At 44.2% G+C, this 16767-nt stretch overlaps 1 protein-coding gene across 2 annotated transcripts; it reads left to right on the top strand.

Moving 5' to 3' along the window:
* Nucleotides 1–1802: 1802 nt before the first annotated feature.
* On the top strand, nucleotides 1803–16220 carry GTF3C6 (general transcription factor IIIC subunit 6). 2 transcript variants are annotated; one of them, XM_060190625.1, is made up of 7 exons: nucleotides 1803–1880; nucleotides 2993–3070; nucleotides 5204–5267; nucleotides 7839–7883; nucleotides 10371–10481; nucleotides 12434–12547; nucleotides 14096–16220. In XM_060190625.1, exons 1-7 carry the CDS (start codon nucleotides 1824–1826, stop codon nucleotides 14407–14409), a joined length of 783 nt encoding a protein of 260 aa, XP_060046608.1. In that variant the 5' UTR covers nucleotides 1803–1823; the 3' UTR covers nucleotides 14410–16220. The 2 variants fall into 2 exon arrangements, with proteins under 2 accessions (XP_060046608.1, XP_060046607.1); XM_060190624.1 differs by having other exon boundaries at nucleotides 1816–1880; nucleotides 2990–3070.
* Nucleotides 16221–16767: the final 547 nt, after the last annotated feature.

The following is a 16767-nucleotide window of genomic DNA, read 5'->3' as shown; positions in this document are numbered from 1 at the left end:
GTTTTGTGCTTCACCCTCTGGAGGACTTTTAGCTGGACTCTTGTCCTGGTTTGAGTCTCCAATATTTTTTCTTGTTGTTTTAACCATTTTATATATTATGTTATGAGTTCACTTTATCAGTACTTTTCAAATTATTGATCACTATTGCCTGGATTGACTTGTGTCTAAGTAATTTAATTAAAGGTTTTACCGTGGTGGAAATTAACAGTTTTTTCAATCCCTGAGTTGGAGCTCAGTGGTGTAAAAGCCTCTTTTTTTTTCTTCCCTGTAGGCTATGGGAGCCTGAGGGCTTTTAAAGTATCAATAGGCTTCTTAGCTTAATCACTGACTCCTGACCAAGAGATAAAGCAGGGTGTGGCAGAGATAAACAAGTGGTTATGCAAAGAGACTTTCACAGCCCCTCAGCTATGCCACCGAGGTATAGGTCTTCTCCTGAGTTTCCCGGTTAGATCTCTGTCCCCTGGTGTCCCTCCCTGTTGCTGCTCCAGATTCTGAGGGTAGTAGCAATGGAGACTCAGAGTTGCACTTGGTGAGTCTCTGGGGAGTCCTTTCCTCCCTTCAGCTGTCCCCTTGTTGGTGGAGCAGACTGGAGGTGGTGTCTCCACTGACAAACTGTTGAACTGTTAGCAGTCACTTAATCTCTCCTTAGGCCCCTCTCTCCTCTCTGTCACCTGCCACGCGTGTTTGTACTCATGGGTTATTTACTGGGTTCCTGTGGTCATTCTAGTCCTGTCTTGTTTCAGTCCGGGTGGTCTCCTTTGGTATTCCTAGTGGATCCAGGAGAGGAGAGAAAGCCATCTGCTGCTCGTAGCTCCGCCTCCGGAAGTGGAATCTGCTGCTGTTGCTGTGCACCCTCTCCGCAAATGCCATTGCTGCAAATCAGTGGACAGTGTCCAGTGTGCTCATCTTCCAGACCCCGGGCCTCCGGTCCTGTCATGAGCCCCCGCCGCCCCCGGCCTCCTCCGACCTGTTGCGGTGGGCAAGGGCTGTGCGCTGTGCGAGAAGCTCTTCTTCCCTCCCCGTGGGCTCGGCGCGGCTTGCCCTGGCCAGCTCCCAGCCTCCATAGAGCGAGTGCAGCGGCTGCCCAGTGCGCAGGGCCCCGGCTCGCCCCTTACCCGCTACTCCCAGGAGAGTCTTTTTATACAACCATTAAGCTATGTCCCCACCCTCCTATTTTTATTTATTTATTATTTATTTCAATTTTAGTTTTTACCAGAGCTCTGCTTAGCTCTGGCTTATGGTGGTGTGGGGGATTGAACCTGGGACGTTGGAGCCTCCGGCATGAAAGCCGCTTTGCATAACCAGTGATCTCCCCCACTCCCGTCCACTTTTATTTATTTTTTAAACTTTTTTAAAATTATATTTATTATTAGCTAGAGATAGAGGGAAATTCAGAGGGAAGGAGGAGATAGAGAGGGAAGGAGACAGAGACACCTGCAGCCTGGAGCTCCCCCCAGGGTCCTTGCTCAGGGTAATATGTGCAAACTGGGGCACCACCGCCTGCAACCCCCCAACACACACACACACTCCCGTCCATTTTCACACTCTTATTTCTTCTCTCTCTCCAGTCCTCTCCTCCCACCTGGCCCTGGAGACTCTAGATTCCCTTAGGTGAGACCAGGAAACCAACTGGCAGCAGGCGGAAGCGCACCGCCACGTGCTTACGGACGCGGCCATGTTGAGTCCTGGCAAAAGTGATTTGCCCCGTAGGGAGAACCGCTGCTAAGCCGGAAGGGCGGGGCTGCCCTTACTCAAGATGGCGGCAGCACGCAGGCGTGGCGAGTGACGCAAAGGTCAGGAGGAGGGGGAGGGGGAGTGGCATCATGGCGGCGCGCGAGGAGCGGAGTCTGGGGGACGGCGAGGAGGAGGAGGAAGTGGAGGTAGTGAGCGCTTCATCGAAGGCCTCCGCGGGGTGCGACGCGGGTCCGGGCGACCGCGCGGGGGCAGGAGGCGGGGGCTGCGGCGGGCGGGTCCTCGGAGCTCCGCGCCCACGACTAGCCCCGGGCGGCTGGCGGGCGGTGAATGGGGCCTTGGACGCGGAGCCCTCGGAGAGGTAACGCGCCCGGCCTCCCGTCTCTCCTTGCAAACGGGACCCAGTCTTCCTTTGTTTTTAAACTTTTATTTTTTAAAGCAAAAATCTTTATTTTGAATAGGACCGAGAAATTGAGAGGGAGAGAGACACCCACTCGTGAAGCTTTCCCCCTGCAGGTGGGGACCGGGGGCTTGAACCTGCGCCTTTGCACGCTGTCAAGTGTGCACTTAGCCAGGTGCGCCGCCCCTTGCCCCGAGGACCCAGTTTGTTTGTTTGCAAAGGTGGGGTCATTGCGGTGGAGGGGGGCTTCGCTTGATGAATTTCCTTTTTCTTTTTTTTTTTTTTTGACAATCTGAAATGCTTTTATTTGGCATTGCTGGGGCTTTCCCAATCTGGGTTAACTTTTTCAGATAGGAAGGCAGAGAGACAGAGAGACTAAGACACCACACTGAAGTACCAGATTCTCCCACTGTGGGTTAGGCCCATGGCTTAGCTGGCAGCTACCCAGGTGAACTGGCCCAACAAATGTTTTCTTTCCTTAAAGAAAAAGAAAAAAAAAAAAAAAAGGAGTGGGGTGGTAGTGCAGCGGGTTAAGCGCACATGGCATGAAGCACAAGGTCAAGAACAAGAATCCCGGTTCGAGCCCCCGGCTCCCCACCTGCAGGGGAGTCGCTTCACAGGCGGTGAAATAGGTCTGCAGGTGTCTGTCTTTCTCTCCCCCTCTCTCCATTTCTCTCTGTCCTATCCAACAATGACGACATCAAGAAAAACAACAACTACGACAATAAAACAACAAGGGCAACAAAAGGGAATAAATAAATAATTTTTTAAAAAAAAGTTGTTAGAGGCCAGGTGGTGGTGCACCTGGTTATATGCTCACATTACAGTGCGCAAAGACCCAGGTTCAAACTGCTTCGTGAATTTCCTCTCGGTGCTGATCCCACTTTCTCTCACCAGGAGCAGCTGGTTCTGGTGGAATTGTCGGGAATCATTGATTCAGACTTCCTCTCAAAATGTGAAAAGAAATGCAAGATTTTGGTGAGTGTTCTGGGATGGGAAGGTCGTTGCAGAGCGAGGAAACTGCCTGCACAGCCTCCCGAGTGGGTGGGTTTCGCCCCCTTCCCAATGGGCCTTTGGGGCAGAAGAGAGACGGACAGGTGGGAGAAAAAGCCGAACTGCTCGAGTCCCTCAGTGTGTGACTGGAGAGGGGAGTGTTGTACATGGAACATTATGACATTAAACCCAAGAACAGAAAGCCCTGAAAGTGAGGGAAGGGCACAGAATGACATATACCCATGGTTAAAACGTGAGAAGCACCACTTTACACTCTGCTGTTGACTTGAACTGTATTATCATATAAGTTACCACCTCTTTTTATTACTTTACTGTTTTTCTCTTTCTTTCTTCTTTCTTTCTTTCTTTCTTTCTTTCTTTCTTTCTTTCTTTCTTTCTTTCTTTCTTTCTTTCTGTCTCCGGGGTTATTACTGGGCTCCGTGCGAATTCACTGCTCCTAGACGCTGTTTTGTCCCTGTTGTTTTTTATTGTTGTAGTTATTGTTGTTGTTATTGATGTTGTTGGATAGGGCAGAGAGAAATGGAGAGAGGAGGGGAAGACAGAGAGGGGGAGAGAAAGACAGACACCTGCAGACCTGCTTCACCGCCTGTGCAGCGACTCCCCTGCAGGTGGGGAGCCGGGGGCTCGAACCAGGATCCTTAACGCTGGTCATTGCGCTTCGCGCCACCTGAGCTTAACCCGCTGCGCTGCCGCTGGGTCCCCGTTGGGTGTTTTTTTTAATTTTTTTTTAAGAATTTATTTGTTCACGAGAAAGATAGGAGGAGAGAAAGAACCAGCCATCACTCAGGTACATTGCTGCTGGGAATCGAACTCAGGACCTCATGCTTGAGAGTTTAGTGCCTTAGCCGCTGTGCCACCTCCTTTTTTTTTTTTTTTTTTACCAGAGCACTGCTCAGCCCTGGCTTATGGTGGTGCAGGAAATTGAACCTGGGACTTTGGAGCCTCAGTTTTGAGAGTCTGTTTGCATCACCATCATGCTATCTACCCCCCATCCCGGGTGTATTTTTTAAAAAAAGTATTTTAATTTATTATTGGATAGAGAGAGAAATTGAGAGGGGAGAGAGAGGTAGACAGGTGTTTCTCTTCCTATCGCCCTTCCTTCCCAGTTTCTATCTCTATCCAAAAATAAGTATAATATTAAAAAAAATTTTTTTAAAGAACTTTTGGCAGTTGGGGCAAAGGGTAAGCGCAAAGCTGGGCGTAAGGATCCCGTTTTGAGCCCCCGGCTCCCCACCTGTAGGGGAGTCGCTTCACAGGCAGTGAAGCAGGTCTGCAGGTGTCTATCTTTCTCTCCCCCTCTGTCTTCCCCTCCTCTCTCCATTTCTCTCTGTCCTATCTAACAACGACGACATCAATAACAACAATAGTAACCACAACAATGATAAAACAATAAGGGCAACAAAAGGGAAAAAATTGCCTCCAGGAGCCGTGGATTTGTGATGCAGACACCAACCCCAATAGTAACCCTGGAGGCAAAAAATGAAATAATAAAAAAAAGAACTTTGCCAGTTGTGTGACAACTTACTGTGACCATGTATGGTTGTGAAAATGTATTCCTAAAATCTTACGATTTTGTACAACTCTGCTAAATCACTAGTAAAAAGAGAGTGAGCCAGAGAGGCCGGTGGTGGTGGTGCACCTGCCCCAGTGCATAAGTTGCAATGCACAAGGACCTAGGTTTGAGCCCCCCAGTCCCTACCTGCCTGGGGAAAGCTTTGCAAGTGGTGAAATCGTGCCGCAGGTGTCTCTCTGTTTCTCTCCTCTCTATCACCCCCTTCCCTCTGGATTTCTGGCTGTCTATCCAATAAATAAATAAAGATAGTTAAAAAGAACAGTGAGCCAAAACATCACTCTGGGATATTGTGATATTGGGGATTGAACTTCATACTTTCTGATGCTCTAAACTCACTGTGATGCCACCTGGATCTCATAAATTATTTTTAATTAATTAGCTTTTGCCAGACTACTTACAAGCTCTGGTTTATGGTGGTACTGGGGATTGAACCAAAGGGTGCCTGACACATGAAAGACATTTTCCATAACCACTACACTATCTCCCCTTTTAAATGATTTCTAAATTATCTCATTCTCTTGTAGGGGATTGATACTGAAAGGCCCATCCTGCAATTGGACAGCTATGTCTTTGCTGGGGAATATGAAGGTAGGATCATGCTAGGTAGATGAAACTTAAAAAAAAAAGAAAAGAAAAGAAAAAGAAATCACCATTGTTGTTTTTGACGGGCTATGTTGTTTTCACCGGGCTGGCTTCATGGGCAGGTAACAGACGACCAGGGACTCATGGTTGAGCTGTAGGCAGTATCTCTTTATTCATGCAGGACGCAGCACAATCTAAGATGAGCTAAGCTAAACTCAAGGTAAAATAAAACTCACAATGTTGTCTTTATATATACTTCCCAAGTAGGGTGGAAACAGGATGTGACATAGAGAGGGTGGAGAGAAAAGTGACTGGTGAAAATCAGAGTGTGACAAGGAGGGGGCAGAGCAGGCGAGAATCCTATCACTGAACCACAAATGCCCTGGAGGGAGGGTGGAACTTGTTAACAGTGGTTATGTAAATAGAATGAAGTGGTTATGTAAATAGAATGGTGTTAAGCAGGGGGGATTTAAACCAAATGAAACAGAAGGGGTCTCATGCATACCAACAATTCCCCCTTTCTTTTTAACTAATGGCCATTGTGGGGTGAACAGAAACGTATATCGTACAGGCGTTTTCAAAAGAACTGGCATAAGACATGGAAAACAAAATAGGCGAGCAGCAATAACCAGTGTGATGCCAAGGGGAGCTTTTCTTGCCTCAAAGGGCAAGGCCTAGCAGGCGAAATGGCATTTCTTGCCTCTGGGAATGCTTCATGCCTCTGTGGGCATCTCTTGCCTCTTGGGGCGCTTCATGCCTCTGTGGGCATAACCTAATAAGGAGGGGGAGTTTTCTGCCTCTGGGGCAGAGCCTGCAGGCGAGGGGACATGGTCTATAAAGTCTCAAGGCAATTGGCTGAAGTTAGTCTTTGAGAAACACAGCAGCATGTACCAGTAAGTCTGATGGAGGTGTCAGTCCAAAGTAGCTGACCACAGAAGAAAATGCCGGAGGATGAAACACTGCACGTCTGTCTCGATGGGGAATGTCGGCCACCAGAATTCTGCTTTTCTGTAGAGAGTGATCTTTGGAGTCTGTGAATCTGTTTCTTCAGGTCGTGCCAGGTCTCATCATTGGTTTCCGGGGGCGATGTCAGAGAACAGGATCCAAATGGATTTCCAGGAATTCCATTTGAGTAGATGCTTTTTCATGTGAAGACTTTGACAGCTGAAATTCACTTACTTGTCAAACAAAACTTGTAGCAGATTAGAAGTTTACTATAATTGATAACTCCATTATAATTGGAAGTCCTTTCTAGTATGATTTTAAGGTTGTTTGAACAGTTTAAACTCAATAAAATGTGGAAAGGTAAATAGAAGAACCACGGTTAAAAGCCTCAGGCATGAGAATAATTAACATAATCATTGCACTATCTGCCCCACCCATAACTCATACAGTTTTCAGGATTAAACGTTTCAGATTCATGTCAAGACGTAAAAGAGAAATCAAAGGAGGGAAAAAACAATTTTTTTGGATTGTTTCTGGATGTCTCTAGAAATCATGGCTGCGTCCAGCATTTTTTTAAAGTGTCTTCCCATCGAAGAAAGAATCCAATCAGGAGAGTAGAACTAACCATGTGTCTCCGTACTTGGGAGCTCCCAGGGTACTGGAGAATGCTCCTCAAACTAGAGTAGACCTTCTCCTTCTTCTTCAAACTAGAGTAGACCTTCTCGAAACATTCGAGAAGAAGTCCAGAAAGTCCCAGTGGAAATCCCCATGCATATCCCAAGGTCTATTATTACGGTCATAAAGAACCAAATTGTGGCCCGGAGCAAAATGTAGTCCTTTTCCTCAGGAAACATGGGAGAGGGAATCCAGAAAGTCCAAGGAGAAATCTCCGTGCATCTCCGAAGCTCTATGATCCCGGTCATAAGAAACCAAAGTTCCCGGTGAGGGAACCAAAGTGTGGCCCAGAGTAAAATGTTCCAGAGACAGAAAAACTGTCTCATAATGAAACAGTAGAGGCTTTGGCAAACCTCTTCATAAGTAGAAGAGAAGACCATAGTGCATAGGTAGGCAAAGTCTTCACTTATCTGGGAGTTGTGCAGGTCTGGTCCCACGTTGTAGGCGCCATATGTTGTTTTCGATGGGTTAGGTTGTTTTCGCCGGCGGCTGGCTTCACGGGCGGGTAACAGACGGCCAGGGACTCATGGTTGAGCTGTAGGCAGTATCTCTTTATTCATGCAGGACGCAGCACAATCTAAGACGAGCTAAGCTAAACTCAAGGTACAGTACTCTAAAACTCACAATGCTATCTTTATATATACTTCCCAAGTAGGGTGGAAACAGGATGTGACATAGAGAGGGTGGAGAGAAAAGTGACTGGTGGAAATCAGAGTGTGACAAAGAGGGGGCAGATTAGGCGAGAATCCTATCACTGAACCACAAATGCCCTGGAGGGAGGGTGGAACTTGTTAACAGTGGTTATGTAAATAGAATGAAGTGGTTATGTAAATAGAATAGTGTTAAGCAGGGGGGTTTAAACCAAATGAAACAGAAGGGGTCTCATGCATACCAACACACCATCCCAGAAAAATGAATTCTTATTTCTCAATAAATTGTTTTGAAATTTTCCTGCAGATGCTCTTGGAACCTGTGTTATCTTTGAAGAAGATGTTGACCATGGTAAGTGATTGCTTGTGTTAACCCAACTCTTTTTTACTATGAGCCATTTCAAACGTGCTTTTGTACAGTGAATATTAGAATTAAATATTTTATATGCCCATTGTCAAGAATTAGTATCAATTCTGTTTTTCTAGATGTACCAAAAAAAAAAAGTCTTCCAGATACACTTGAGGCCCCTAGTACATCAGTCTCCAAATTTAGTCTCTTATTTTGTCATAAGAAGTTAGCTGTCTCCTGAATCTGGTGGTTTTCCTTCCAGTATCTGAATTTATTTCACACATTGGTCTGTATCCACAAACAGCAACTAGCATTTATTTATTTAGTAAATTAATTTTATTTTCCCTTTTGTTGCCCTTGTTTTTTATTTATTTATTTACCAGAGCTCAGCTCTGCCTTACGGTGGTGTGGGGGATTGAACCTGGGACTTGAGAACCTCAGCATGAAAATCTCTTTGCATAACCATTATGCTATACCCCCACCCTGTTTCTTATTCATTTTTTTTTGTTGTGGTTGTTATTGTTGTTGTTATTGACATCCTTATTGGATAGGACAGAAGTGGAGAGAGGAGGGGAAGACAGAGGGGGAGAGAAAGATAGACACCTGTAGACCTGCTTCACTGCCTGTGAAGCGACTCCCGGGCAGGTGGGGGTCTGGGGGCTCAAACCAGGATCCTTACGCTGGTCCTTGTGTTTTGCGCCACATGTGCTTAACCCACTATGCTACCACCCGACTCCCTTACTTATTTTTTACCAGAGCAGTGCTCAACTCTGGCTTATGGTAGTACAGGGGATTGAACCTGGGAGCTTGAAGCCTCAGGCATGAGAATCTCTGCATAACCATTATGCTATCTACCCTGTCCACATTTATTAATTTTTCCTTTTGTTGTTCATGTTTTTTTATTGTTATAGTTATTATTGTTGTTATTGATGTCGTTGTTGGATAGGACAGAGAGAAATGAAGAGAGGAGGGGAAGACAGAGAGGGGGAGAGAAAGATAGACACTTGCAGACCTGCTTCACTGCTTGTGAAGGGATTCCCTTGCAGGTGGGGAGCCCGGGGCTCGAACTGGGATCCTTACGCTGGTCCTTGTACTTTGCTCCATGTGCGTTTGACCCGCTGTGCTACCACCCAACTCCGTATTTATTTATTTATTTATTTATTTATTTATTTATTTTTTAAGTATTTTGATCATTAATTTTTGAGAGAGATGCAGAGAGAGAAAGACAGAGAGCAACACCAGAGCACTTCATGAGTGGTGAAGCAGAGCTGTTTTTGTCTCTCTCCCTCTCACCACCCCATTCCCTCTTGATTTCTGGCTGTCTCTATCTAATAAATAAATATAATAACTAAAAAAATTATTTAAAATAGTTTCAAGCTTGATCTGTCAATTACAGCATACTATATTATACTTTTGTTTTTTTTTTCAGTCACATATATTTTGAGATTTCTATGTGTTGATCTATTAATATTAACTCATTGTTTTCCTCTTGATTGGCCTTCCATTTGTGAGTATTTACTCTCCAGTTAAAAGACACACTATTTGTATCTGAGTTGTCTTTGTCTTTGTCTTTGTTTTGGTGGGTGGGGGGCCGTTGGTAGCCTGCTACTGCTGGCTGACATTTTCAGATAGAGAGAGAGAAAGAAGCCACAGTACTGAAGTCTCCTTCCGTGTCTTTATTTTATTTTTATTTTTTTTATTTGGGGAGGAGAGGTTATCATCTTTTGTTCTCAGTAATGCCTGTGAACTCCTAATGTTTACTCAGTCCCTTATATATGTCAGACACTGGTCTAAATGCTACATGTGTTTGGGTGTGAGAAATAGCATAATGGTCATGCAAAAGACTTTCATGCCTGAGACCCTAAAATTCAAGATTCAATCCCCGGCACCACCATAAACCAGAGCTGAGTAGTGTTCTGGTAAAAATGAATAAGTAAATTAATTAGTTAAATGAATGCTATATATATTGACTCATTTCCTCCTCACCATAGCCCTTTGAGATTTTGTTTTGTTTTTGTTTTACCATCATAGCTATTGTTGGGGTTGTGTGATGATTCTACACTTCCCAGGGGCCAGTTCTTTGCTTTCCTTTCTTTTACTTTTAATTCTCTTCTATATATAGAGAACTAGAGAGACAGAAGGGGAGAGAGAAAAAGATACACCTGTAGGGCTGTTTCACTACTCATGCAGCTTCTTCACTGCAGGCGGGGAATGGGAGCCTGAATCCTTGTGCATGGTAATGTTGTGTGTTCTAGCTGTGTGCCAACACTGGGCCCCTGTTACTTATTTTTTCTTTTATTTGAACCATTCCCTTTCATCTTGATTTTGTATTTTAAGAATCTGAAGCACAGCGAGGTAGATAATAGTATTCCTGGGTCAAAGACTTGCATTCCAGAGGCCCCCAGTTAAGAGCACAGAATTTCAACACGGCAGATCTGAATAGAGCACTAATCTTTCTCTCCTGGGCTGACTTTTAAATTTTTATTTCAGATGAGAGAGAGGGAGATATAATCCATCCTTACTCCACCATCCAAGGAACTCCCCCTGATGCAGTGGTGCTCCCAAGTGGTGCCATGATTCCAAATCAGAGCTTCATGCACGGTAAGCTTTATCCTGTACTGGGGGTCTACCTCCAGCCCTTGTCCAAAGTGCTTTCAGGCTTCCTTCCATGTGCATGTATGGAGACGTGTCTCTAAAGTATACATTTAGACATGGAACTGCTACATCGATGAGTGTATGTTTCCAACTTGAGTATTAGATTCAATTGCTAGAAGTGAACACTTTTGGCTAAGTATCAGTTTCATATAATTCAGCTTAATAAACATCATTATGTTGTTTTCTAAAGTATGGTATTTATTAGTTATATTCATAGGAATACTGTATAGAAAATTTATCATTTTATTGATTTTTTTTTTTTTTTTAAACAGAGACAGCAGCACAGAGAGTAAAGATTACAGCACCAAAACTTCCTTCCGTGTGGTGGGGCCAGGCTTGACCCTTCCTATTATTTATTTGTTTATGAGGGAAGAATAGAAAGAGAGAGAACTAGCGGGAGTCAGGCGGTAGTGGGTTAAGCGCAGGTGGCGCAAAGCGCAAGGACCAGCTTAAGGATCCCGGTTCAAGCTCCCAGCTCCCCACCTGCAGGGGAGTCGCTTCACAGGCGGTGAAGCAGGTGTCTGTCTTTCTCTCCCCCTCTCTGTCTTCCCCTCCTCTCTCCATTTCTCTCTGTCCTATTCAATGACAATGACATCAATAACAACAACAATAACTACAACAATAAAAGGAGGACAACAAAAAAGGGGAATAAATAAATAAATATTAAAAAATAAAAAAAAAAAAGTTTATTAAAAAAAAAAAAGAAAAGAAAGAGAGAGAACTAGAGCACCACTCTAGCACAGGCTGGGAATTGAACTCTTGACTACATGTTTGAGCGTCTTAATGCCTTATCCACTATGCTACCTCCCAGACCTCTAGCAGTTTCATTTTGTTTTTTAAGCGCTGCTCAGCTCTGGCTTATGGTGCTTGGGGCTCTAGACCTATGACTGGAGCCTCAGGTGTGAAAGTCTCTGCATGACCATGATGCTATCTCCCTTGCCCATAAGTCTTAGAATAGTGAATATCCTCATTTCTTTTTCTTTTTAAATATTTATTTACTTCTTCCCTTTTGTTGCCCTTGTTGTTTTGTTTTTCATTATTGTTGTTGTTTTATTTTATTTATTTTTAAATTTTTATTTTCCCTTTTTTTGCCCTTGTCTTTGTTGTTGTTTTACTGATGTCATCTTGTTGGATAGGACAGAGAGAAATGGAGAGAGGAGGGGAAGACAGAGAGGGGGAGAGAAAGACAGACACCTGCAGACCTGCTTCACCGCCTGTAAGGCGACTCCCCTGCAGGTGGGGAGCTGGGGGCTCAAACTGGGATCCTTACGCCAGTCCTTGCGCTTTGTGCCCCCTGCGCTTAACCCGCCTGTCTCCCACTGGAGTTCATTTCTAACTCCAAGTGCTATGTCTTTGTCCCTTTGTTTTAGGGTGACTGAATTTTTTAAAAAATAATTTCTTTATTGGGGAATTAATGTTTTACATTCAACAGTAAATACAATAGTTTGTACATGCATAACATTCCCCAGATTCCCATTTAACAATACAACCCCCACTATGTCATTCATCATCTTTCATGGACCTATATTCTCCCCAGCCACCCACCCACCCCAAAGGGCGACTGAATTTTAAATCTCCTTTACCCTGTTGCACTACATTCATGGCCTTAGTTGTCAGGGCTGCGGCCCACACTTGTAATATCATTTACCACTTTGTTGTGATTGTCTTCTGGGGCTGTTGGAGATTTTGCATTCCATTTGTGCCTTGTGTTGATTTTTATCTTTACCTGCCATTTCTCTGTATTTGGAGTGGGAGGTATGATTTCACTCTGGAACTTATTAGACTATCTCAACGGGAAGTGCTTTAGTCTAGACCCCTAAACTGGGATTATTGGAAGTTAAGCTATCTTCTTTTCTAGCATTAAGCAATACAGTCGCCATGTTTACTTTATATTCTAGTGGATCTGGACGGCGGTAACAGAACAGTGCTGAAGTATAAATGCCATACAGTAAAGAAGCTCGGCATGACACGGACTCTCCTGACGGAAAAGAAGGAAGGCGAAGAAAGCATAGGTCAGTGTGCTTGAGTCTCTGACACAGCACCGGCGCTGACAGCGCGTCACTGCCAGGACACCCCTCGTGTTTTGTAGGAATAACGACATGTAAGGCTGAAAGTAGGAAAACTGAGTGTGGAATAAAGAAAAGGAAAGAAAGCTGAGTGAGCTCCAGGGAAAACACCAAAGACAGATTTGAAGTTACTTTTTCTCGGAGGGGGGTGGGTGGGGGGGATAGATAGTGTAATGGTTCTGCAAAGAGACTCTCATGCGTGAGGCTCTGAAGTATCAAGTTCAGTCCCCAAGTGCCACCATAAGCCAGTGCTCTGGTAGTAAATAAATAGATAAATAAATAGAGCTACTTTATTATTCTTCTTCATATTTTAGTTATGTTTTTATTTTTGGATAGAGACATAAATTGAGAGGGAAGTGGGAGGCAGAGAGAGAGAAGGAGACTGCTGCACTACTTCACGTTTGAAACTTCCCTCTCTGCAGGTGGGGACGGAGGCTTGAACTCTTTCTCTCCTATCCTTCTGCCCCCTTTCCAGTTTCTCTCCGTCTCTATCAAAAATGGAAAGCAAGAGCCTATCCAGGGAGCTATTTTGCCGGCCCTTGGGTTTATTGCAGACAGCACTGCAGGACCTGACAGATGGCACACTCGGATAGCACCCTGCTTTGCATGTGTGTGGCCCCGGTCTGAGCCTGGCCCCCACTGCACTGAGGGGAGCCGTGGAGCTGTGGGCTCTGTCACTCTTTCTCTCTGCCTCAGTTTGAAAAAGGAAAGGCAAGACTTTGCAAATATTTGATTGACGGCCAGGGGTGGTTATGCAGAGATGATGCACCAGACTTGCTTCGCCTGAGGTCCCAGATTCAGTCTCCAGCACCAGAATATTCCAGAGTTGAACAGTGCTCTAGTGGGCATCCATCTCTATCTCTGCCCCTCCTCCTCCCTCTCAAAAATAAATCTTGCATCTGGAGAAGTAACCCAACTGTAGAATGTCGGCCTTGTATGCCTGCGGTTCCTTGTCTGATCCCTGGCACTACTGTCTCTTTCTGTCTCATGTGAATTTCTCTTATATATATTTACTAAAAAATAAGTCTTAAAGGGGCCCAGGCAGTGGCGCACCTGGCTAAGTATACACACACATTACAGTCCACAAGGACCCAGGTTCAAGTCCCTGGTCCCCATCTACAGGGGAAAAGCTTCGCAAGTGGTGAAGCAGGGCTGCAGGTGTCTCTCTCGCCCTCTATCACCCCCTTCCCTCTCGAGATTTCTGTCTCTACCCAGTGAATAAAGATACCTAAAAATACATACATACAAACAAACATTATTTTCCAGGTTTATTTGTTGTGGGGTGGGGGCAGAGGATCTTCACAATTAGGTGTTCGGTGTACACATCCAGAGGTCCCCGTATAAGATGGAAATTGCATAATTAGTAGTATTTACAGGCGCTGCTGGAGTTTTATTTTGACATGCGTCCATAGGGTAGAAATCTATCTACGGGAAACTTTACGTGAGCTAGAATTCCCTCTTTCATGTTTCTTTCTCGGCTTTCTCCCCCACTAGGCAATGTGGAATGGCTGCAAATCAAGGACAATGATTTCTCCTGCAGACCCAACATGATTTGTAGCTTTGTGCATGAAAATGAAAATGAAAATGAAGATGAAGAAGTTGTACCTCCAGCCTCGGAGAAACCTTTGGAGTTGGAAGAGCCAGAGAGTCAAGGCAAAGAGAATTCCAGCCTGATTTATGAGCAGGAGGAAGGACCGGACTTGGAAATGGAGGATTCCGAGCCCGTGATTGCTCTCCCTTCTTCTGAGACAGACACTTCTATTTTTATGGAAGCTCAAGACTCTGACTTAGATATCACTCCTAGATGAAAGGTTTCTCACAGTGATTTGGCCGTGAACTTTTAGGGGTTTATGTAGAAGAACTGACTATGTAGCTCCTACTTTCCTTTTTTTTTTTTTTTTTTTCTTTATTGGGGGATTAATGTTTTCCATTTGACAGTGAATACAATAGTTCGTACATGCACCACATTCTTTAGTTTTCCACATAACAGTACAACCCTCACTAGGTCCTCTGTCATCCTTCTCCAAGACCTGAACCCTCCCCCCCCCCACCCCACCCGAGTCTTTTTCTTTGTTGTAATACACCAACTCCAGTCCAAATTCTACTTGTGTTTTCTTTTCTGATCTTGTTTTTCAACTTCTGCCTGTGAGTGAGATCATCCCGTATTCATCCTTCTGTTTCTGACTTATTTCACTTAACATGATTTCTTCAAGTTTCATCCAAGATCGGCTGAAAACAGTGAAGTCACTGTTTTTAATAGCTGAGAAGTATTCCATTGTGTATATTTACTATAACTTGCTCAGCCACTCATCTGTTGTTGGGCACCTGGGTTACTTTCCTATTTTATTACTGGCTGGCTATACATCCAGTTTTGTGGGGGAGGAAGTTTATATGTTTTTGTTTTTCCTTTTTTTTTTTTTTTTTAAGTATTTTATTTTTGAGAGAGATTCAGAGAGAGAAACACCAGAGCAGTGCTCAGCTCTGGTTTATGGTGGTGCAGGGGATTGAACGTGGGACTTTGGAGCCTCAGGCATGACAGTCTCTTTGCATAACCATTATGCTATTTATTCCTGCTCCCCCCTCCTTTTTTTTTATCAGAGCACTGCTCAACTCTGATTTTAGGTGGTGCCGGGGAATGAACTTGGAAACTCAAAGCCTCTGGCTTGAAAGGCATTTGCAGTGGTCCCGTAGATAGCGCAGTAGATAAAACACTGGACTCTCAAGCACGAGGTCGTGAGTTCAGTCCCTGGCAGCACATGTACCAGAAGGATGTCTGGTTCTTTCTTTCTCTCCTCTTCTCTTTCTCATTAATAAAATATTTAAAAAAAATAAAAGGCATTTGCATAAGCATTACGCTGTCTTCCTCAGCTCCGTAGTCCCAATCATAACACATTTGAATGCAACAGAATATTAGAGACCAGATATGAATTGTATTTCTAAGATAGTGGTTTTTTTTTTTGGGGGGGCAAGTGGCACACATTAAGGGGGTTGGGGGAGATAGTGTAATGGTTTTGCAAAAAGACGTTTTATGCCTGACATTTCAAGATTCAATCCCCACACTACCATAAACCAGAAGCAGTAGGAAGGGGGCTGGGTAGTGGTATACCTGGTTAAGCACACTTTTTTTTTTTAAACTAATTTTTTTTAATTAATTTTTTTGATAGAGTCAGCCAGAAATCAAGAGGGAAGGGGGATAAAAGGAAAGACACTTGGCTGCGCTGTCTCACCACTTGTGAAGCATCCCCACCCGCTGGAGGGAAGCTCCACAGGTTTGAAGCAAGTACTGCAGGTGTTTCGGTCCCATCAAAAATACATAAGGAGACTAGGAAGAATGTGGGCTAGATAACTGCTGGGGCCTTTCTCTAATGAGTCCTTTAAGTTGGGAAATTTTAACTGAGAGTGTATGTATTTTCTGTGCTGCTGTCACAAATTCCCACAGATGTAAAGGTTTTGTAGGTCAGCCAGCCTTCTGATAGGTGTCTCACCTGAGCTAAAATCAAGAAGTAGACCGTAGAGTAATAATTTGCCTTTACATTTGGAGTTTTTCATTTTTCTCTCTTCCAGAATGTTTTCTATTTGTATATTAACGTAATTTCAGAATAAAAATGTTTTAAAGTGATCGTCTGATTACATTGGACTTTTTCAGCAAGACTTCATCCCCTTTTGGAGTCTGAGATGGGATGGCATGGTGGGCTTTTTCTTGCTCATTCAGTTGTTTGTAGGAATAAATTCCTCATAATTGAAAAATGAATCCTTTTTATCAGCTGAGGATTATTTTCAGCTTGTAGAGGCTCCTCTGCATTCCTTGGTTTATGCTTTCTCTTCAATGGTCAGTTTCCTCTCACTCTTTAAATTTGTTCTTTTCCCCTTTCTCTGACTTTTGCCTTCCATTAAAAAATTTTTTTTTCCCATCTCACATTTCCTCCCACCACCACAAATTTAGAAATTCAAACCAGGGAAGCAGCATAGTGGTTTACATAACAGACTTTCATGCCTGAGGCACCAGATGCCCTAGATACAATCTTCCGAACCACTGTAAATCAGCTGAGCAGTGGTTGGTGGGGGGGAGGGGGCGGGGTGGTGGCTGCTGGTGGTGCACTTGTTGAACTCATTATCATGTACAAGAACCCAGCTTCAAGCCCCCCGTCAGTCCTCACATACTGGGA

This window comes from Erinaceus europaeus, chromosome 4 (assembly GCF_950295315.1).
Source record: "Erinaceus europaeus chromosome 4, mEriEur2.1, whole genome shotgun sequence".
In the NCBI taxonomy this organism is placed as follows: Eukaryota; Metazoa; Chordata; class Mammalia; order Eulipotyphla; family Erinaceidae; genus Erinaceus; species Erinaceus europaeus.
Note: the sequence above shows the minus strand (reverse complement) of the source record. Positions and strands in the feature narration are given on the sequence as shown.